Here is a 22,629-nt window from a genome sequence, read left to right as displayed (position 1 = left end):
AAGCAGAGAGAAAAAAAATGTTCACCTGTCAGGTGATATAAAACCAATCTTCTACTAAATGTGCCAGAATAATTTTTCTCCACCTCAACCACAGTTAAAACCTTCAGTCTATTCATTACTGTCTTTTTATAGTATTTTTATTTAATAAAACCTATTAAGACTACCATACAAATCTCTTTACTTATGCTTTTATCTTTTAACTGATCAATTTTTATATTGCTGACATCCCTTCTTCACCATTTGCTCATTTAAAAATTCATAGTATATGAGCTATGTCTCTGGAGAAAACGTCTATAAAATTTGTTACAGCTGGCAAATGTGTATGAGTCAGTGATAGCACATGACTAAATGCTTCACAGAAAATAAAATTTGTTTCTGTAGTAAGCAGAACTGTTTAAATGTTATTTATTTTTATGTTTCAAAGAAAATATATTGTGAAGTGCTGCATTGATTTAATACGCAACAATGTCTGTGTACACGCTGTACAAGGAAAATTTATGAAACCTTTGCACAACTCCTTTAATTGAATTTTCCAAATCTCTCACCACACACAAATAATCAATATCTTCTGCAGAGAAAACCAGTCAGAATTATTACAGTCTTTCTTTTCAATTTTGTTGTCATCAGCACATACAGAGCACCTGGATATTTGTAATGTCTGGATAGCAAGTTATTTACACCTCTTAAACATATAATTGCTACTAAGTGAGTCCAAACTAATGTTTCTTTTCTTTTTTTGTTTAAAATAATTATATTCATGGGAGAAAGCAGCATTTATTCTCATGTAGGAGTTACTACATGTAGCTGTTGAAGGAACTACAATGCTTTAATTTTTCATTAAACTTAATACGCTGAAGTCTAGAGCCACTAGAATTAAAAATTAATAGTTATTGAGTCTGTAAAAAGGTACACAGGAAAATAGAGCATAAACACAAGTGTGAAACTCATGAATAAGTGTGGTTGACACCTAGATATAAAATGCAGGTTGACAGTTCTGTATGTATATACGTCCGAGGCCTATAGTCATACGTCTCATGTGCATTTCTGTATCTGCCACCGAAGTTAATAGCTTAATATTTCATCTACATAGCAGAAGATGTTAAATCGTCGGAGAGCTTTGTAAATTGCCCCCTTCTATCCAAAAAGCTTATCATGCTTGCAACCTCAGACCCGGATACTTCTCAAATCTCAGGCTGTATTTTAAAATACGTACTCGAAAGGTGCAGGCGCATCCAACAGAACTGTGACTTGCTGGGGAAGGTTGTGGTGGTGGGGGATCCAACAGAGACCTGTCCAGCAGCTCCCTTACCTTGCTGTAGGGCTCCTTCAGTAGACAGCATTACTCACTTGTACTGGGCAAATCACAAGCACTGCAGATTTTGGGCACCAGGCACAGTGGTTTCTGCTCTGTCTTCTAGACTGTAAAGGACTAGCACGGGTACAAACTAAAACAAGCCCTCTTGCACTGAATGAGGAGATGTGCTGTCGAATTAAGCCCAGGCAACAGGCTTTAATCCAACCAAATACAAATCAGTACACGACACTCACCTCCATACAGTACATTCTGGGGAGAATATTACAATTAGCTTTGATTGTAAATACAGGAGGGCAGAATGATTTCTCTGGGTCTCTGCTCGGGGAAATTCAAAACAATTTATGAGGAAACAAAATGGGTGAGTTGCAGTAAGTCTTTGTGTGCACGTGCACACTCACACGTTCAGCACTGAACTAGTCCTAATTCAGTTTTGCTTAATGCACGCCCACTTAGGAGCATTCCCACTGGGGTATAATTTAAAAAGGAAACTCGGATTAACTTTCCTGCATGTCTACTTGCAGAAAAATCCTTCCTAGCAGAACCACAGATAGCTGCCCCACAAAGAAAAGATGAACAAGGCCAGGTCCCATCACACAAACAAAGTTACGATTCTTTGAAGCTGTCTGACAAATCACACGCAATGTAACACTCATTTTCATCAGCTGCTTTCAGCTCCAAGGCATCACCCACCAGTTGTGGATGTGTGCTGTGGGTCTGCACATTCCTCTTCTTGACCTCTGCCATTTGCCTGCATTGTAAGGGTCTAACTTGCCTTTTTTTGTTGTTGTTGTTTTTATTTTTTGGTCGGTATTAGCAGCTTTTCCCAAACAGATTAAGAAGAACTGAAAATCCTCCCACAAATGCCTGTAAGTGGGACTGGCACAAGGAAAGCGCGTTGTTTGTTCTTACATTCAGCTCACTTACTGGTTCTCAATAAAGAAGACTGTAGGTTTGTTAAATAAAAAGATCTTTTCTAATACCTAGGTCCAACCACTGCATCCATTTCATTGCTTCCCTGAAAAGAGAGTATTGCAGACAATCATGGTATTTCATAGTCACAGAATGGCTTGGGTTGGAAGGGACCTTAAAGACCATCCAGTTCCAACCCCACTGCCAAAGAAAGGGCCCAACCCACTAGATCAGGTTGCTCAGGGCCCCATCGAGCCTGGCCTTGAACACCTCCAGGGATGGGGCATCCACAGCCTCTCTGGGCAACCTGTTCCTGTGCCTCACCACCCTCTGAGTGAAGAATTTCCTCCTAACATCTCATCTAGATCTCCCCTCTCTTAGCTCCATTTGCTTTCAAGGAATGGAAATTCTGGAAAGAAACTCAGTTTCTGACTAAGTTAATTTGTGAATTAATTCAGTTCACTTAATACTTTCTGATTAGCCAGTTCATTGGGCTTACTTTTCCCAATAAAGGTATAACTTCTTACCTGCAAGTGAATGCAAAGTTGGGCAGAGAGAAACACTGTTTTTTATGTTAGTTTTTACAGTCAGAAAAAAACTACAGATACGTTACTGAAAACATACAACTAAATTCTGATATCTTCCCTTTTCCCCAGAAGATTCCACAGGAAGGGGAGGAGAAAGGATAGGTGAGAGACAAACACCCAAGTATCTCTAAAGCTCAACAAATTTGTTCTACTTCGTTTAAGAATGAGTTACAAATATATTGTAAAATTGATTTACCTTCACTCACAGCAACCCAAAAGCAGTCCAGACCCAAGCTATTCAGTTGCTTATACACAAAGACACAATAAAAAGTCCAGACTCAAACTGACATAAATTGGGTTAAACTGTGGAATACTGTGTTCTTACCATTTTATCTGTTTTGAGAAGGTTTCTGTATTTTGCAGTGTCTCTGAAATGGGCTCTCATGCTTTGTGATATATACATAGTTGCTCTGGACACAGAAAATCACAGGTAAGAAGGCTAAACTAAACAAAAAGTAAAAAAGGAACCACTTACTTATTTATGAACAAAGAGGTCAACGATTTCACTGTCCGCTCTATAAAGTACAGCGAAACTGGATAGACGAATGGGAACTCAGTAGTACTTTGTCTCTAATTTCTCCACTTTGCTTTCATTCCTAATTTCACGTGGGGTTAGATGAAAACCCATCTAGTTAACCCTGACCTGGTCTCTTGGAAAGCAACCATTACTGTTACCAAGAGTACAAACTCAAATCACTTAATTGAAAATAATATGAAAGTTAGGAACATTTAGAACTAAACTTAATAGGGATGATCATATTTGGCCTTGGGCTTGTGAGATGAACAAAAAGACAAAATATCAAGTATTTTTAATTTCATTACAGGATACAGTCTGAAAATAGTTTCCCTAATGCTCTATTTGATCTTCTACAACACTCTCTTACTGTTTCTTAATTGGGCAGCACAGTCATGGACATGATTTATGTCAGCGTTTATCTTTTGGGGAAACAGACATTATTAATACAGTTCGTAACAACCAGCTTAAGTAGTTTTCTTTTTTTAGAATATTGTCTTCACTCCTTCAAACACAGAAACGATTAAACTTTCCCTTAAAATATGCATATCGCAACCTACACATTTATTTTCAACACACATAAAGCATGTTTTGGAGAGCAGCATACTGACTAGATTTCATCTCTTGGCAGCTGTTTTACAGTTTGCTTACATTCTATTCAAAAACATTTTGTTTACTGTAAATGCTAGTCATGGACAAACAATGATGCCATTTTTTATGCTGGTCACACAAGATGATATACAGAGTCCTGCATAATGCTGCCCATTGAGCAAGGAATGTTTTGTATTAAGTTGTTTTATGTAGAGATTGTTTATGTAAAGTAAATAAATTTCATGCCTCACCATGTGATGATAATGTGACATTCCATCTGTATCAAGCCACAGAATAGTCATAGGTTTTAAATTTTGAGCATAACTAATTAAAAATAATTACAGAAAACCACATCCAAAATTAAAAGGCAAAGTAAAACATTTCTAAATGCTTTCTTTTATCTTTCATCTCTCCTACTCCTACATTTTCAAGTTTGCAAAAATGGAATCTGTTCTTTATCAAAGGAAAATTGACATCGAAAGTTCATCAAAATTGGTCAGCTTAAGCTCATCGTTCTATTTCCCATCCTACCTTCACAAAATACACCATTTCTTATCAAACAAGACTGATCACTAGATATATGCTTAGTGTTATGGGCTAGTTTCTAGAGCAAAGATGGGACTATAAATGTGTATCCTGGTGATCATTAAAAAGCAGCGCACAAAGGAAGCAGCCTGTTTAAATCTGCAGTGGCCCACGGTGCTCACCATTATCGCTGCCTGATGGGGCTGTGATCATTTGAACAGAAGGACAGGGGGAATAGAAGCGGTAAATCAGAAAGAGCAGATTGCACAAATGAATCAGATTCCTCAAAAAATAACGACACTCCTTTTCATTTCATGGTAATAAGGAGAACTTAAGTTTGCTCAGTGTTCTTCACTATAATGAAAGAATTCCGCACAGCAGAAAGAATTTAGGCCCGTGGAACACTAGATAGAAACAAAACCAAGGGTTTCCTTGTGAAACACTAAGCAATAACACTTGTTGGGACTGCTGGCAGACACAGCAGTACGTTGCCATTGCTGATTTTGATTCTGGTTTTGCTCAGTTTCTTATGTTCCATATTGAAATAAACAGCAAGTGAATGTGAGTTGATTTTAGTGAGAGTGAAAAAGAAAAAAAAATCTTGTTTGTATCCCCTCCAGCCACCTTCCCAGCTAGACAAGGCACTAAAGTGGCTATGTGGGCCACGCTATATTAAAAGCCACCAACTTCAAATATTTTCACAGCACCAGTTATGAAGAAACCTAATAGTCAGGATTTCACAGTCCCCTGGAGTGTGCTAAATACCTCCCAATACATATAAGGTGATAAAGGTTCTGCTGCAGAGTGTATGTTACTTGGCTTATACACTGAAAATGCAGGGGAAGGGAAGAGAATGAGGAAGAACAAGGATAACTGGTATATATAAAGGGTATGTAATGTCTGTGGGATCAGACTATACTTATTTCTGGACCATGCCTCAAGTGCAGTACTGTTAATGATTCACAATTTTATGGAAAAATACCCAACACAATCAAATAGCTGAAAAGATTAAATTTACATTTGAACAGAGCAAGAGTTTAGGCTGGCTTGCATGCTCAGAAGAAATATATTTGATTATTACAATTTTCATATGCTAAAGGTTATCCAACTTAAAGTGGAAAAAAATAAGAAGAAATCAACTAAAAGGAATCATCACAGCATCTATTAATCTATTACATATGAGTTGTATGTAATACATTGTATGTATGTATATATATATATATATATATATACACACATATATATATGTATGTGTATGAATTTATATACCTTGGGCAGGAAGTTTTCCATGGTTTCTTTCCAACAGCTGTAGTTCTTCTGCTTGACCCACTAGTGAAGAAATAAAGAAGAAAAAAAAAATCAATAAATGTTTCCCCAGAGATTTCAAAGAAAAGAGTATGTCTTCTTTTTCACTTTCAAAGCATTTGTATTTTTCAAGTGATAACAGAAAAAAAACAACAAACTTATCTATACGTTGTGCTCAAAAAACTTTAACAACAAATATTTCAATATGAACAAAATTTTGAAAAGCTATGCTTACAAGCCTCAGACTACATTTTGTTCCCATTTTTGTCTTCCAGTGCTGACATGGTGCTTTGTTCCAATTCAGAGGATTATTTCCCATTTTAAAGGCAACAGGAAGCTAACAGAAACAGTGGGCATAACAGAAAGTGTCAACAATAGGTCTGGCATCTCATTTGCAACCTTCTCCTGGATATGGTGGTCTTACTGCCCTATCCAGGGTGTAGGGTAGTAATGTAAACACAGACTGTTTTCACAAAACTTCGTTTTGTTTAAGAAAGCATCCGGTTATATGCATTACAGTGGGAACTCGTACAGTGTATACAAATGCAAAATAAAAACTGAATGAGCACTGGAATAAGTCAGGAAAGAAATGTTAATTTAAACAACAGGAACTGCTGGAATTGTGTGGTGCACGCATTCCACTGCTGGGGTGCATTCACCTAATGCATTAAAGGAGTCACAGTGCTCTTCGGTCAGAAACATCCTCTAGTACCTGGGGCTTTACTGTCCACCTGTTTCCAGCTGCAAACATACGTAGCAGTCTCGGCCAGCGGATGTTCTGCTCTCCTACAGCTAATTTCAGTGTTACTGAGCTCTGCAGAAAGCAGAGCAATCAGAAGGGTTGCAGAATAACGCATACCAGTGAAATATCCCATTCGCTGCAGGATAAGAAACTTTGCATTCTTACCTTATTTGAATGCTTGTCCATGGAGTGGATACAGTGACTACATGTTACGTATATATTATTTATATTTCTTGGTCAGCTGGGAACTGGATTATAAGGGGGTGGTGAAAAAATATCTGAAGGAACAATGGCATATATGCAAACTTTTGAGGAGAAGTAGTTTGGTATGTACGACCTTAGACACACAGCTGTACTACAAGCATGCCATGTGGGTATGGATGCTGTTATGCTGCTGTTGTGAAAACAAATGAACAAACTGTTCTGAGGCATAAAGATCAGGGCCTGAACACCAACAGAACCTTTTGCTGCCTACAGCTGCTTTTGTCTCTACAGAATGACCTGGTAAGGGAGATCTTTATTTTTTTCCCAAGAACTTCTGACTTGGAGTAAGGATCTGTGTGTCCATTTTAGGAAGTTTTAAAAAGAAAATCTTTATCTTTCTGTTTTTCTTTGGAAAAGTATTACAGATGTGCCATTTGTAAAGTGCTCTTATCCCAACAAAATAAGCATCTGGTATGTCCATCATTTACAGACACATGAATAGCAATTTTTAAAGCCTGGAAACCTATATTCAGCCTAATCCTCCTAACAGGCAAACAAACAAAACAACTTCCTTGCAAAAAGAGAAGAAAGGCAATGCAATCAAAGTGCAAACGTTTAGCCTAATCACTAGCTAACTGCCCACTAAGTATCTAATCATTTACATAAGAAAAGGTGTTGCTCTTGCAAGTTTTTCCTCTCCATCTGTGACTGAGTTAGAAGAGTGAGCTGTTGGGGTTGCCTTTCTTTTATGTCCCTAGTTGGATGCACAAGGACATTTAAGGTGTATTTGTTGTGAGCAGAAGAATTCACATGCTAGAGGCCTGGAGTACAACACTCCACCATAACACAGACCGGGGTATAAATCCAGGAAAAAATTGGAGTTGTCATAGTTAAATTTTTATAAAGGGGATAAATATTATCGAAAATCCTCCTTACTTAGCACTTGGGTTTTCTGCACTTCAGCACTCAAGATGCAAGACAAGTCTGAGACGCCAATAATATTTTCAAGCTCTCTACTGCCCTCTAAAGCCTGGAAAAAAAATAAAAACCACAGTTAAAAGACTGTTAAGTTTCATTCTCAACCTACCTACTTAGATGGCAACAACTTACTAACTACACCTGAAAGACAGAATTTGGGGGATTTTTTCCATAAACTCTCAACGATGCATGAGACTTCACCTCACAGAATCAGAGGGATTAAAGAGTTTAAGGGTGTAAGAACGTATGTCATTTTTGAAGACGGCATTCAGGTACCTTTAAAAGTATTACCTAAAAATTTCCTGTTATTTGTGCTTCATTAGTAAGTCTTCAGCTGTTTAAACAGATTAGCACTTGATCCCCAGAAAAGCAATCTTGGAGCATGTACAAGCTTGCTGTAATATGTAAGTAAAATGGAAATCTACAAGCATCTTACACTACTGAATACACTCCCCAGCATTTCATGGTAGATCTGAAAACTTACGGTATCAATCTTAGGAAAAATACAAAGGATTTTTCAATAGGATTCTAAATAAACATTTAAATTAAAAGATTTTAAATTAGTAGCAGTTTTTTTTTTTTTTTTTGTAAATAATACATTGTCAGACTACACATGCAAGTAAAATAAATTAATACTTTGAGTACACTGAACTATTTCAAGATACTGACACACAGCAAGCAACCTTGTGCTAAATTTATTCAGGAAACAAAATTTGAATAAACCAGAAGAATGGTTTGCATTTTAGTATGTATTAAATAGACTCTATTAAATGCTGATACATTAGAGGTAAATTAAATAGTACAAAGGGATATTTAATTTTCAAGGACATAAAAATCTATGCAGTAATAATTCATACTTCAACTAATAAATAATAGCTGGAAACTACTTCATATGCTTTTATTCCTGTACAAAATGAGGAGAGAGATACAAATTTAAAATGGTGTTCTTGGAAAATCAACTTCTCTAAGAGAAAAAAAAAAAAAAAAGCTACTAAGTTCTGTTTTTTGGAGAGCATGTTTTCTGTATTTCCATGTCAAGTCTTCCTGGTTTCTAGAATTTTTTTTTGCTTCCTTATTCCTTTAAACTCAAATGTTATATACAAGATTTCATTTTTACTTTAATTCCTACATTAAATGTAGATTAAAAATAAATAAAGTGGTGTAAACCAGACCTGTAGGTTTGTCAGACTTGCTCTCGTTTTCAGAAATCTAACCAATGAACTTTTCACTTTGGACTGCAATTCTGCGAACCTGCATAAAAAAATAAAATAAAACAATTTCAATTAGTCACATCACAATTTACTGAAAAATCAGTGTTTACAATGTTTCCCAGAATTTCTTAACATCGTACCCAGGATGGATGGAGATAAACTGTGAACAGATGGACTATGCAACCTGGTTGTGTCATATAAACACCAAATACAGCTTGCCTTTTGTAAGGACTTACATAGCAAATACCAAAAGGATGTATCCTAAATTTAAGGACAGAAACTCAAGTTCAGCTATCAGGATTTTCTTATGATCACAAAGGACAGCAATGGTAAAACAGGATTTTAACTCATTTATTCCCAAGAACAGGAATTTTATCAACAGCTCAAGCTCCCCAGGTCCATGGAGCTCCAAGATCGTACACCACTGCTTGTAACCATAAGAAACACAAAAAATTAATAGTGAGCTCCATGGGGACAAAATAGCACAAGGTCATTTTTCCAGCTTTGTTGTGCTATCTCCTCTTTCATACCACAAATATATTTTACTAGCAGTGTAAAGATGGCCAGCTTTCAGAGATGAATGATTCTTATAATAAAAATTAAAATAAAATACCAGCAGATTAGATCTAAAAGGCAAACTTTAATGCATGGCTAAGGATTTGCACTGAATATGTATTGAAAAAAGTCCTATAATAAAGGTTTAGGCTCGTTTCCCTTGGAAGCATGCAAACTTGTAAATCAGAGACAACAGAAATCATCTCTCTGCTGATTCTTCCCACAGAAGGGAGAATCACGCTCATAAGAAATCCCAAAGACAGTACTTTGGTACTTAGAAAGACAACTACAGTATGAGCAAATAAAAGTATCATAGTTGCATTTCAACGTGACAACAAAAGGCTTTGCTATGCAGAGAAGAAAACACCAATGTCTGTGTATTGTACCGTGTATTCTCCACCTACAAAAATAAAGTGAAGGGAAGCTCACGTAAATATTACTGTGTAGGTGTTAGTTTATAAATGTGTTTTTTTTCCTGACATGTCACTAACTACTAATCATCCAAAAATCTTGTATTAAAAAACCAAAACATACTGAGTTATTGTATGCAAACATTTATATGTCAAGGGAGACTCTGATTACTCAAATTGTTTTGCAGGTTCAAGGTTCCTATCACTATGAAATGCGCCTGTAAGTACTGATCAAAGAATTTGCCATAACACCAAAAAAAAAAAAAGACAAAAAACAACCCACAACCAAACCAAATCAAAAAACCCTTTTCATCAGAGTTTACAGCTTCCCACTGATATTACTGTAAGATGTAATTTTTTACTACCTAGCATACCATCCAGACAATTCTACTGTCTGTCAAGCTCCATCCCTAAGAAGGTACCATTCAACAATGAGGGAATTTCTACCTAATGGTGGGGAAGTGTCCATTACACACACACACAAAAAAAAAAGAAGAGAGGGAGACACACACACATCAAAAGTTCATCTGGAATAATCAAAAGGAAGAGCTACAACTTCAAGTATAAGAAACATAGTAATTAGTTGACTGAATGTCACAAATATTATTTGTTAGTAAAAACATACACATGAATTAGAGTATCGAGCCACAACGGAATTTTCATCTGGGACACCATGTACAACTTCAGTGTCCTGTGGCTACCGGCCCTTTAGCTTTGGCAGTTAATACTTCCAAAAATAAGGTAAAGAATATATACTTCAAGAAAAGTCTGGAAAGGCAAAGCATATCTTCATTTAGGTACCTTAGTTATGATACCTCACCATGTAGTACTACGGGTGTATAACTGGTAGAGTGCCATATGCCCCACACTACCACTGAGAGCCAGAAGTGACTGGACAGAAGTATTGCAAACCCTGCATTAATTTGTACCTGTAACTAAGCCTGCCATTCAGTGCCTTCACATATCCAATCCTGAGGAATTACAAGTATTAAAAAAATAATCGGTATTAATTTAATTCTATATGAAATATCAGTCTCTCCTAAACAAAAATCACGGCACTGCATCCACAAAGCACTTAACACGCTTACGCATCCTTCTCTGCTTGACACTGCCCTCTTCTGGATAATCTGATTTCCAACTCGTTCTGTTTGTTTCCATCTCCTGGGAGGTCTACAAGGAAAGAAACAATGATAAAAACAAAACACTGAGTATTTGAAGCACGTGAAGAAGGTGTTAATATGAACCTTGACTGATAAATGATCTTTTAGATAGAGAAAAACACTCACTTATGAAGCAGGGCAGATTCCCTTGTAATGAAACACCCTAACTTGACTATTATTTATTCTTTCATGATTTGACCTCTCATCAGTTCCCATGACATTTATATTTGTGAAAAGCTCGGCATTATCATATTAATAACTGGAATTTTGTATAATTTTTGACAATGTCTGCATTCTACATTTTTTTTTAAATCCTATTAGCTGCCTAAATACAACATATTAACACAGAGCTTTACCATGAAAACACAGTAAATACTGAGCAATGAAACCTCCATTTCCCTTTAATAAGTGCTTGGCCCCTAGTTCTGTCTTGTAAACAACTACAAGGAGACAGTGCAAATTATTTCCAAAGGCTCTGACATACCATACTGACAATATAATACTCTAACTTGTCATACGATGGGGCATGATAAATCATATGCCAGCTGCCATTATTCTGCATGTCGAGCCATATTTCTATATTTCAGTGCACCAATACCTTGAGCAGTTGCATGTTTTGTGAGGGAACAGGAATAGGTTATTACCATAAAAGTCTATTCCTGTGGATTTGTTAGCAAAATCTTGACTCACTAGTGATGTAAGGGAAACAAACTGTCCTCCTGTCATTGTAGGCCGGGCATTCTCAAATGACCAGGTTCTAGTGTGTCTATCACAGGCTGCTCTCCCACAGCAGGTGGACAGGGAGGATGCTCTCAGTGAAGCAGATGAGATGAGGAAAAGTAGAGCAGGAACAAAATAACACCTTTAGCTCGTTGGCTGCTGGCTGAAGTGGCTCAATAACCTCATTATGTATAACACACAAGATACGCAATGTATCTCTGATCACAACAGGCTTTCTGAACTTCCATCTGGTTACACAACTTATCACTACTTATACAATTCAGACAAATCACATGAGAACAAAACAGACTAAATATTGTTCATATTGTCCATTACCATTGCTTTTAAAGTCAGTACATTAGCTTGTCAGTTCTGCTTGCCTTTCAGTTAGCACATCAGGAGGGTGATATTCTTGCAGAAAGAGTACTGCATCCCTTTCAACTAATTCTCAAAAAATACTGTATACTGTCACACTTCATCTCACAGCACAAAAGTCTTCGGTGAGTCTACTGAAACTAGCAAGGCCATAACTATTCACAGTCCCGTGCTTCACACGGCCTATATGGTCACCTTTCCACACCTCAGGTGTTGTATCTATCTACGCTCCACCTAAAAAGAGGTCACATCCAAAGAGACTATTTTTGATTGTGGCTGAAGTCAAAAACATCATATAACGTGAGTTTTTAGTAATTCCCACCTTAAGAATTTCCCCCAGAAACACTCATTTTTTCATGACAGTATCACTCTTGTTTTCTGTTGCAATGTACAATTTCACTTCTTTGGCAGTTTTATCCTGCTTTGCAACAGATTTCATTTGGATCTGACAGTCATTAAGGAGAGAATGGTGGAGGTGTATGCATGCCCGTGAGGGGGCAGAGGCATAATTGATGCATTCTTTTTTTTTTTTTTCTTCTGGTAACAGTATTCCTCTTAAAAAATTAAATCTTTAGCACATTTAATAATCAGCAACTTTGAACTGCATAACACTCAGCTTTAGTTCACTGTACTTGTAGCCAAACAGTGCCAAAGAAGTTCACAGCAAGGTATTTTCAGACAGTTTACATCCATCCCTACAACAGATATGTAAGGTCTTTACTGTGGCCTTATCAAATGCATTCATCCCAGAACAGACCCTCCAGAATGAGATACTTTCCCTATTTTACTTCAATCTCTCTCCTTTCTGACATTAGACAGAGAAAGAGGCCACAGTAAGAACTAAACATTTTGATTTCTTCTACCTAGATCTGAATTATTACACAGAAGTATCAGCACACGGGGGTAGATTAAGTTTTAATTTCAATATTTTGTAAAACATTTAGAAATACCTCAGAATGACAAGCTGCTATAGAAGTTCAAGCTGTTCCACCACAGTAGCTAAAGGTTAAGACCCCAAAAGATTTCATTTTAAATCTAGAGTACTTTCATTTCAATCAGTCATCAGTTATCAAAGAGATAGCACTTTTAGGCCAGTGCTATGGAATGACAGAATCTTGGATTGATTTAAATATAGAGTAAATTGATTGGGGTGGTTCCTGTTTTCTCATAAAATAAATGTTACTTTTGAACAGTCTGAGCATTCTGTAGGGATTTAGTCTTCTTTGAGGCACTCCAACACACTGTTATTCAAAAATTAGACAAGTAATTTCCTTCTGCCTCCAGCGAGATGGATTCAGAGAACTTTTTATACTTTATAAAACACAAATTAAGTTTTGTTTGTCTGTTTTATAGCTAATGGCATTATTTTGTAATAAAAATTCATTCCTACAGAAAAATAGAATACAGATTACACAGTAATACCTCACCTACAGGTAACATCCATAATCTGATAAAACACTGCAACACTTAAAATGAAAGCGTCTTTTCAGAAGAAGAGAAATGGTGGACTTAAAAGGACAACTTGAAGCTGGGATATAAGAAGTCTGTTCCACCAGCTTGTAGCTATATGAACATGGGGGCAAAGATGGCTCGTACTACATTACTGAATAATTACCCATCTAAATGTCAGCTCTGATCACGTGATCTGTCTTTTTATAGGCAAAATGAATGTTCCCTTATGTCCATATTTAATAATAGTATGGAAATGCAGTACATGTTCACCTTTCCCATTGACACCATAGTAGATAGGCATTTTAGTACAAGATGTTTTGCTCCCTTTTTTGATTTTACCTAAGAGATAAGGCATGTAATGCAAATGCTGAGCTGCTGAAGGAAAGTTTTAAAACACTACCATGTGTTGTGTCACAGAAGGACACCCGGCTAAAATAAAGGAAAGAGTCATTAAAGCAGATAAATACAAAATACAGAGAAATATTCAAGAGAAAATATTTAATGACCCACAGTATTTTCAATTTTGTATCTCACTGCTACCATCATAAAAAAATTAAAAACTTTTTGCAAAGCTAAGTGTTAAAAAGGATAACAGAAAGGGGACATAGATTATTCTAATCTGATTCTTCCCTCAGGATACAAGCAGTCCTAATTCAGTGATCAACAGCTACTAGGTTTAACGTGCAGTCACTTTGCTGGAATCCGATTACTTGCTGTTCCATTCTGGATGTAGGATGCCATGTCAAGACAAAACAATTAACTTAAGTGTGGAAAAATAACTGACCCTTCTGTGACATGGCAGATGCCAGTATAGGTATATCAACTGATTGCACTAAAAGATCTCTGATGGGATGGAGAACACCTCTTGGAAACTCTCCTCATTGACAGGTTTCTTTGTACAGGATACAGAAAGTTATATTTGTCACAAAGGAAAAAAGGACACACAGACTCTTCACATAATCCAGGAAATATCAGTTCACAGCTTATGAGGGCAAGGGTATTCTAAAATATAGGTACCATCTTAAGACACCCGGCTTACACGACTAATTGAGAGATGATATCATTCACCATAAGAGTGGAGAGAAATTAGTCTAATTATTCCTCCAAAGGCTTCTTGGAATGTTGATGGCTGAAACTCATTTTTGTACTAGTTCTGGGGGTAAATGCCCAATTTAAAAGCTGACATAGAAGAACCTCTACTCTGGGGAGAACAGAAATCAGCAGTCAACCTGGCAGGAAAGTTGTGAACCTTCCGATTGGCAGTGAATGCTCAAGAAAAACTCAACTGACATTAAAACTGTCTGACAAACAGGTAAGGAAGATGTAAAGACAGGTCATAAGGAATAATCACACCAAAATAAAGAATTAGTATATAGCTATTTGTGTTTAGTTTTCTAGTATGACTACTACTTAGGAGAAAAAAATAAATTAATGAAAAAACACCACACAAAAGCCTGTAACTGCATAGCTATACTACCACCAAAACACTTGCGTGCTTTGGTACTCTCCTATTTTTATTAAGGAAAAGGGATGTAATGATCAGACCATAGTACCTTCCACTTGGAGGATATTTTAGTAATTTTCGTTTTTAGTTTGGCCAGTTTTGACAGAATTCCAACATTCCTTTCCAAAAAAATAAAAATCTATTATTTGTGTGCGTGTGTGAAGAAATTCACTTTTGCTGATCCTCATGAGAGCATAATGGTGCAATAGCTAGTACAAAAATCCGCAGACATCTAGATAAATTTCAAACAGTGGTTATTCTATCCTGCTCAGAATGTTTCTACTCATCATAATTCATGAATGTTAGTGAGGCCTCAATTACTGCACATAAATTCCAAAATATATGGGGCATAGAAAGCTCTTTAACCCAACAAAAAGGCATAACAAGAACTGATGGCTGAAAATTAAATCCAGACAAATTCAAGATTTTTTATTTTTTTATTTTTATTTTTAAGATAGTGACGGAATTTAACAAGGAATATGCTAATAAGGGAATTGACAGATTATTATTATTATTTTTATTGTTATTATTGTTGTTTTTTAAATCATTTGAAGTTTTCATATGGAGACAACCATCTTTATAGGAGTTATATTATATTATAGGAGTTATATATAAAAAAAAAAGGCTCTTGGGCTTTATCTGGGAAAGATGGCAAATCTCTTTGTATTATTTTTTTAATACAGTAAGTCACACTAGTGGAGTTAGTGGTTCTTCTACAATTAAAATCCACAACATACATAAGCGTACAAGCAGGTTAGTCTACTGAAAATATACTTCTTGAGCAGTCATACTTTGTCTGCATGAAAAACTGACTGTGTGAGTGGACATATGTCCTAAACTGAATGGGAAATAACTTCACGATAAAGGTATATTTTCTGAGAGCTAGTGACATTCAGCATTATGTCAACTTAATTAAACACTGCCTTACTCCGAAAAACAATGGTACAAAAATTACATAAAAGAAGGCAAAGAAGAATAGTTAGACTAATTCAGCTTCTTTTTTAGCTTTGATCTGATAACATCTACGTAACTTTCAATATTCATAGAGGAAGACTCAGAACTGAGAAATGCAGTATGTGTGCATGGATGCATGCGTTTATTTTTCTGGCATGAACAGCTAAGCCTGCCCCTCCACACCAAACTGGGAAGTACATAAGCTTTAAGACAAAAAAGAACTCAAACATGAGACATAAATTACTAAATCAGGCCAATAACCAGAAAAACCTTGCAATAAGAAAGACAAAATGTTCAACTAACCATTTGATAGGCCATTTCTGAGATCTCGTGTGTTATGACTTGTGGGAGATGAAAATGGACTTATCTGGCGCGTTCCTGTTGTAGGTGAGTACAAGTTTAGATTCTTCTTTTTGGTCAAAGGTGTTGCTTCAGATGGCTGTGATGTAATAAGAGACAGAGAATCTGGATCAACATTGGCTGAAGATATAGGGGCATCTATGTACATCTGAACCCAAAACAAACTTTCCTTTTGCAAAGCAAACACATCCCAGCCTCTACCCTTCCTATCAGCAGAGTTGCATACTGCATCCCAAATCAGCCAAAGCCTTTCAGAAAATTTACTATCAGGTGAAAGATTTTTTTTCTAAGTAATTCCAAACTTTACTCCCATTTATGGGAAGCACATAATACATGTGCAAACATCGGTTTTACTCAAAACTCTACAATCCAGGAAGAATCCAAGCCCAGGGAAAAGGCTGTAGTTCATTGCTGAGTAATTTAATACAAGAAAATATTAATGTTTATAGATTTAAATTGTTACAGTGTTTTAACAAGTAAACTCCGTTTAAAAAGTCTATGCTTACAAGTGAAATAAATAGTAAACTAGGAACATGAGTTGTAGCTATAAGCATAACAGGCAACTATGTAACCCTCAGAAGTTTTCTTCTCAGTTCCAGTCAGCTGTTAATTTAGCTGTCCTAAAGCACAATACTCAATTTTTCACAGCTACGTAGACCTGCATTCTATGGTTATCTGTACGAATCAGTGTTTTTATCACAACTTCTACTATGTTCTAGGCTTCACCAAAATCCCAGCATGAGCTCCAGAAGTCTATGCACCGAACTCGTATTAAAGCTTCCTGATCTTTTCATCTCTCATTTGAAAGCATTTCCTGTGCCACTTGTACCGCCACCTATGTTCACACTCATTTTATTTCACAGAATGATATAGGTTCCAAGTATAATTTCTGCAATTATACTTTAAAACAGTGACAATACATTTAATTCTAACTCAAGTGAAGATGTAATACTGATTCATGGAACAGCATTATATCTCCAGTGCTGCTAGCTATGCTATTTCTATTTCTTTTACAAAAAGCTGCAGTTCTGATGCCTTTCTTCCCTTGCTCTCCCTTGAGCGGTTATCCTTAATTTAGAACCTAACAGTGTTAGTATTGGTCATCAGGATTATGACTTACACTGTATTTCAAAGGATATAATTTGCTGCCCACTTACCTAGCTTTCTTATACCACCTGGAAATCAATCTGTCTTGTTTTAGTCTTGAATACCCTAAATCATTTTGCATCAGCTGTTCATGCTTTCTTTGCAGACTACTGGTATTTTAAACAGTACCTGATAGAAACCATCAGTCTGTCAGCACTAATACTACGCCACGTTCACCCAGGTTGAAGAAATGTGTGCGTATTTTTTTTTTAATTAAATATTAATTACTGTAAAGTATTGATATCACTTTAGGCATTTAATTGACATAAATTTTCTTTTGAAACAGGGACAATCTGCAATCTGCTTACACTTTCAGAACATTTTTCCTGCACTGACCAGCAGTCACCTCAGCCACCGTATTTCTGGATATAAATCAAGACTCCTTTGAGCAGCTACCTGGAAAAAAAAGTTACTGTAGTACTTAGAAGGACAGTATTTGTTTGACAATAAGAACTTCTGTTCTAGATTGAAGGGTCCTAGTCCAGTTATACACATACACACACACATATAAATATAAATAAATGGTAGCATACCAAAATTAAAAAGTTTAAAAATACTCGATTCTGATCTGGTTAGTTTGAGCATACTTTGGGTAGTCTGACCAGCAGGTGGAATGAGGTCCTCCAGAATAACAGGAGAGGATCTGAAGAAATGGCAATGGAAGGGGCAGAGCTAAGAGATACTTCATACGAACCTTGTGTGTTTATTGCCTTACATTCCTTTCTACCTTCAATACTGTTATTTAATCACAGCATACTTCAAATCACCAGTACATACCTGTTAGAGGCATTGTATGAACTAAAAATCATAGTGTAAGCCCACATTATTACTGAGATTCCAATAAAAGTTTTCATCGTTCAGATGGGCTTTTGTTAAGCTTTATGCTGAACAAGGTTTCCTGAATGCAGGTAACCACCAAGCAACTCTTCCTTTTTATCTTGTGGGGAGGGAGGCAGGGAAGGAATAGCTTTAAGGCATAAAAAGAATTGTGTGTAATTTCAGCTGGACCACTCATCTACAAAAACGTTACTACAACCCAAGAAACAGATGCAAAATTACAGTCACAGCTGCATTCTGAGCAGAACAAGTTGGGTAATGGTACACTAAGCTGCTAATTAAATTGCTAATGATTTTTTTTAGTGCCATTGCAGTATTTTGCCATCTTTCTTTAAAGAAAGAAAAAATCTAGCAAATTTTTAGAATTGCACATTTCTATTTTGCAAACTACCAGCGAGACTTCCAAGTACATGCTGCATATAAACAAAGCTCTTCAAAAGGACACAGACGTGGAGATTTATTGGGAGCTCATTTACTGACCAGCTATTTCCTCTTTATACACTTTTCCAAATTTTTCCTTCCTTTAAATACTGCTGTCCTCACAAGCTTCTCTGCATTGGTGTCTGCAGCAACACCCACTGTTGGTAGAAGCAGATAATAAACTGACATATGTCATGACATGCTGGTACTGGGAGTATACTATAGCTGCATTTACAAAAAATAATAGCAACAGTACAATTTTATTTTTATTGTGATAACTGTGGTGAAATTTATTGCAGTGTTAGTACTTTATTGTTTCATTATGCCAGATTTGCTGAGGGAGGTAATTATATCCTTGTCATGAAAATGCCTTTAATGTTTTCATTTCAATTTTGCAGTTTATAATATGCAGATTACAGCATTATCATAATTCCATATTGTTACATGTACAATTACATGGCAGAACATTTGCTTCCAGGATAACGGAGCTAATTTCTAATAAATGATTTCACCAAGGATCTTAACTCATTCAGCTCTTGGGTAAATAGGGAAGGCAATAAAAATATGCATATTTCACCCATTATTTTCAAATGATTCATTCCATTCAGTTATACATTACTTAAAGCCAGGCAGTTCTGTGACAAATAGAACACAACAGATTTTATACTAATATTTCCATCAGTAATTTTGTGCCTTCCTGAGATTTTTTTCTAGACAGCAACCAATCCGTAACATAAGCATAACTAATGAAATGCCATGTTTATATACAGATATATGTGCATGTACACACACACGTATCCTAAATTATTCCATAAACCAAAAATACTTACATTACATTTTTTAACACCATCCAACTTCAGTGATCTCTTAGCTCTGCAAGATAAAAATACGGACAAATTTTATGGTCATCTAGACACAAAGATTTCTGGTAGTAAGGTTTATAATCTGTAATTGTAAAGACATTTTTCTTTTTCATATGTTTTGCTTTTTTTTTTTTTATACTGCACAAGAAAACTAATCTCACCTAAAACAAATACATTAACTGATTAAAATACTCTGCAACAAAAACATGGCTTGTTTAGAAGGATAAAGTGTTTGCGCAGGAAAATCCAATACTCCATTTTATACCAGAGATAAAAATTAAGACACTTAAGTGAAATTGCTCAGAACACAAAATGTTCATTTGTCTCTTTCTAGAAGACTATAAACAATGAAAAAATGCAAAAGCATTATTATTTACCTACCTTCTGAGCAAGGGTTGAAATTATTTTTCCATTAGTAGAAATAACGCATCAGGCACTTAAAGCACAGGTACAGCCAAGGTGAAAAAAGTAGTTCTTCCCATCATTTTAGCTCTTAACATGATTCAGTGCTACCAGACTATGACTTAACTGGGGAACAGATGCTCTATGTCTTTACAGGTCCCCAAACCATAAGAAACTATTTTCTAGTCTTCTTCACTATACTGATTCAGGAACATGCCAAGCTCTCTCTGCAAAATCTGCTCTGCTGAACTGGATGCCCAGCTGTTAATGGCAACGCTAGAAGAGGAAAGCTGAATATTTATAATACTTTATATCGTACAGCTGTCTTCTAAAGAGCAGTCATCAAAATTTTATTGAATGCAGACTAAAAGCTCAAAGGAAAGAAAGGTCAACATAAATTAAGACTATTTTTCCCAGAGACAACTGAAACTTTTAAAGTACATTCTTAAATCTTAACAACAGTTTAAAGCATTATATAAAACAATGAAGAAAAAAAACTAAAATCTTTATATGAACAGTCCCCAAGAAACATATATACTGTATCAAATTAAACAAGATTTGGAAAATACATCATATTTCAAGAATTTAACGCAATTTTCATCTCAGAAAAGAATGTTTTGTCTTGTAAGGAATTAAGATGACCTTATTCCAAACACATCCTCTTCTAATTTATGGTACTGCTCCAAACCTGCATTAAAGAGTTGTAAAAATTGGAACGTGGAAAACATGTCTTTGAAATGTAACTCAGGTAAAGGTTTTTAGTGAACACTGGTTTACAATCATCTCCATTACACAAAAAAAAAGGAAAGAAGTATTCTATCTTGAAAAAAAAAAAAAAAAACAACAAGTAAACATGTAACATTTAAATTAAATAAAAAAAGTGACTGAAAATCTTGCCAAAGGGCAGTCAAAGCTGGACTGGTTTGATGGAATTCTTTACAATGTATTTCTTTTTTAAATAGCAACCCATATTGCTTAAGGAATGCAGACTCCATTACATCTTCCACCCCAGTGGCAGCAGGGAAACATTATATTTATTAATATATCTACTCCGAAAGGGTGCTCTAGGGGCCAATGCATTTGCATGTTATACTAAGGCCTGTGATGATGGAAGTTTTTATGACGGACTTCAAAAGATGCTGGGAGCCAAAGTAAAGGAGAATCTGGACTGAACATAGCTGTAGGATAAAGATAAATGAGAAATTGCATGAAAAATGCACTCAATTATAAACATTTAGAAAATTTCGTACAGAAAAAGTTGTGGATTGGTCAAGACCATGTTATTTAAAGTCTGTCAAATATTGTGTACAGCAATAGAGCTGTAGACAGCCCGAATTGCCCTCTGCTGGCCTGCAAAACCTCAGCAAACACCCTGAGCCCTGGTGCTGAAGAAGCAGCCTCACTCCAGACAAGCACTTCTACGCTGGAAGGAGCTGTATGGGTACACGTTTGGCTTCAGGACGTCAGCTTAGCCTTGCTCGTCCCAGTCAGATTCTGTCCTACCCAGCAGCCTTTTTTGCTTGTCGTCTTCTTTTTAGCAATTGTCTTTCTGATTCTATAACAAGAGAATGCAAAAATCTCTGGGCATTTGCCGTTCAGCCAAAACAAGTTAGCATCTCTGCCCTTAGCCTAAACGCACTCCTTGGCTAGGACCACTGAAACACGTTAGATGTCTGGGTGAGTTTTGGATACCCAGTCAGCCAAAGCCTTTGTTCTCAGATTGTTCAAAAGATGAACATCTTTTGATGTTCACATCTAAGTGCAAACAAAATTCCCAAAGCATTTTAGGAAAACCATGGAGGAAGAGCACCAACTTTAGTTTGGTTTACCTTTTTTTAGCCAGTGTGAAGAAGAGGCAGAAAGGTCATGCAGATGTGATTACAGTTTACAACAACTTATTTATCTGAGTTTCCTACTCTTGAATTGGTTCAAAATTCCCTAACAAGGCTTATTGTATTTTCTGAACTATGCAGAGTATGACAACACATGATTATAGCTAGCTGTGAACCCTGCAAAGATTATTTACCCATAATATTTATCAGGTGTAAGAACTGCATATTACTGCTATAGCATATTTTAACCTACCATTCTAGGCCACGTTGTCAGTTCCTCACTAATATTCAGAGATTTTTGCTAACTCACACACTGTTTTGGTAAAACCACTAATCTGAGGTTAACTGTGAGTCTAGGTATGCAGTTTAACTTTATAGAAAGAAATGGATTTCTTATTTTCTTTTTAACTCCACATATCCTTCTCTTTCTTTCCATCATAATCTATTTATTAATGAATGTAATGGTAGCAGTCACAGACAGATTAGGATACAAAAAACTATATTATGACTATATTCTTTCATTAAAAATACTCTGGGGATTATTGTAGCCCACTTTGAGGCCATTTCATTCAGCTTCCTCGTAAGTTTCTGCTTTGACTGGGGGAAAAAATAAAGCACCTCTATGCTATTTCTGTATTGCTCCATCTTTAAAACCTGCCAACAGAACTGTACTGTTAATTGGAAAAGCAGAAGGAAAGCACAATCATTATCCACGTTGGTAGTTAAACTCAGAAACAGACTTAAACACCAGAAATCAA

The 22,629-nt window shown here is 36.1% G+C and overlaps 1 protein-coding gene across 5 annotated transcripts in view; it reads right to left on the bottom strand.

The window, feature by feature from the left end:
- ITGB3BP (integrin subunit beta 3 binding protein) overlaps positions 1 to 22,629 on the bottom strand; it is a 28,573-nt gene that overhangs the window by 5,294 nt on the left and 650 nt on the right. For 4 of the 5 annotated variants that reach the window (XM_068690962.1, XM_068690965.1, XM_068690963.1 and 1 more), the window contains exons 2-7: positions 19,605 to 19,647; positions 16,315 to 16,450; positions 10,935 to 11,016; positions 8,843 to 8,921; positions 7,629 to 7,722; positions 5,711 to 5,770 (exon numbers count right to left, since the gene is read on the bottom strand). In XM_068690962.1, coding sequence (XP_068547063.1) covers positions 5,711 to 5,770; positions 7,629 to 7,722; positions 8,843 to 8,921; positions 10,935 to 11,016; positions 16,315 to 16,450; positions 19,605 to 19,647 — 494 coding nt within the window. Of the gene's footprint in view, position 1; positions 3,256 to 5,710; positions 5,771 to 7,628; positions 7,723 to 8,842; positions 8,922 to 10,934; positions 11,017 to 16,314; positions 16,451 to 19,604; positions 19,648 to 22,629 lie in introns of those variants that run through there. The other variant, XM_068690967.1, reaches the window with a different exon arrangement.

This window comes from Anas acuta, chromosome 8 (genome assembly GCF_963932015.1).
Source record: "Anas acuta chromosome 8, bAnaAcu1.1, whole genome shotgun sequence".
NCBI lineage: Eukaryota > Metazoa > Chordata > Aves > Anseriformes > Anatidae > Anas > Anas acuta.
This window is presented reverse-complemented; position numbering and strand designations above follow the sequence as displayed.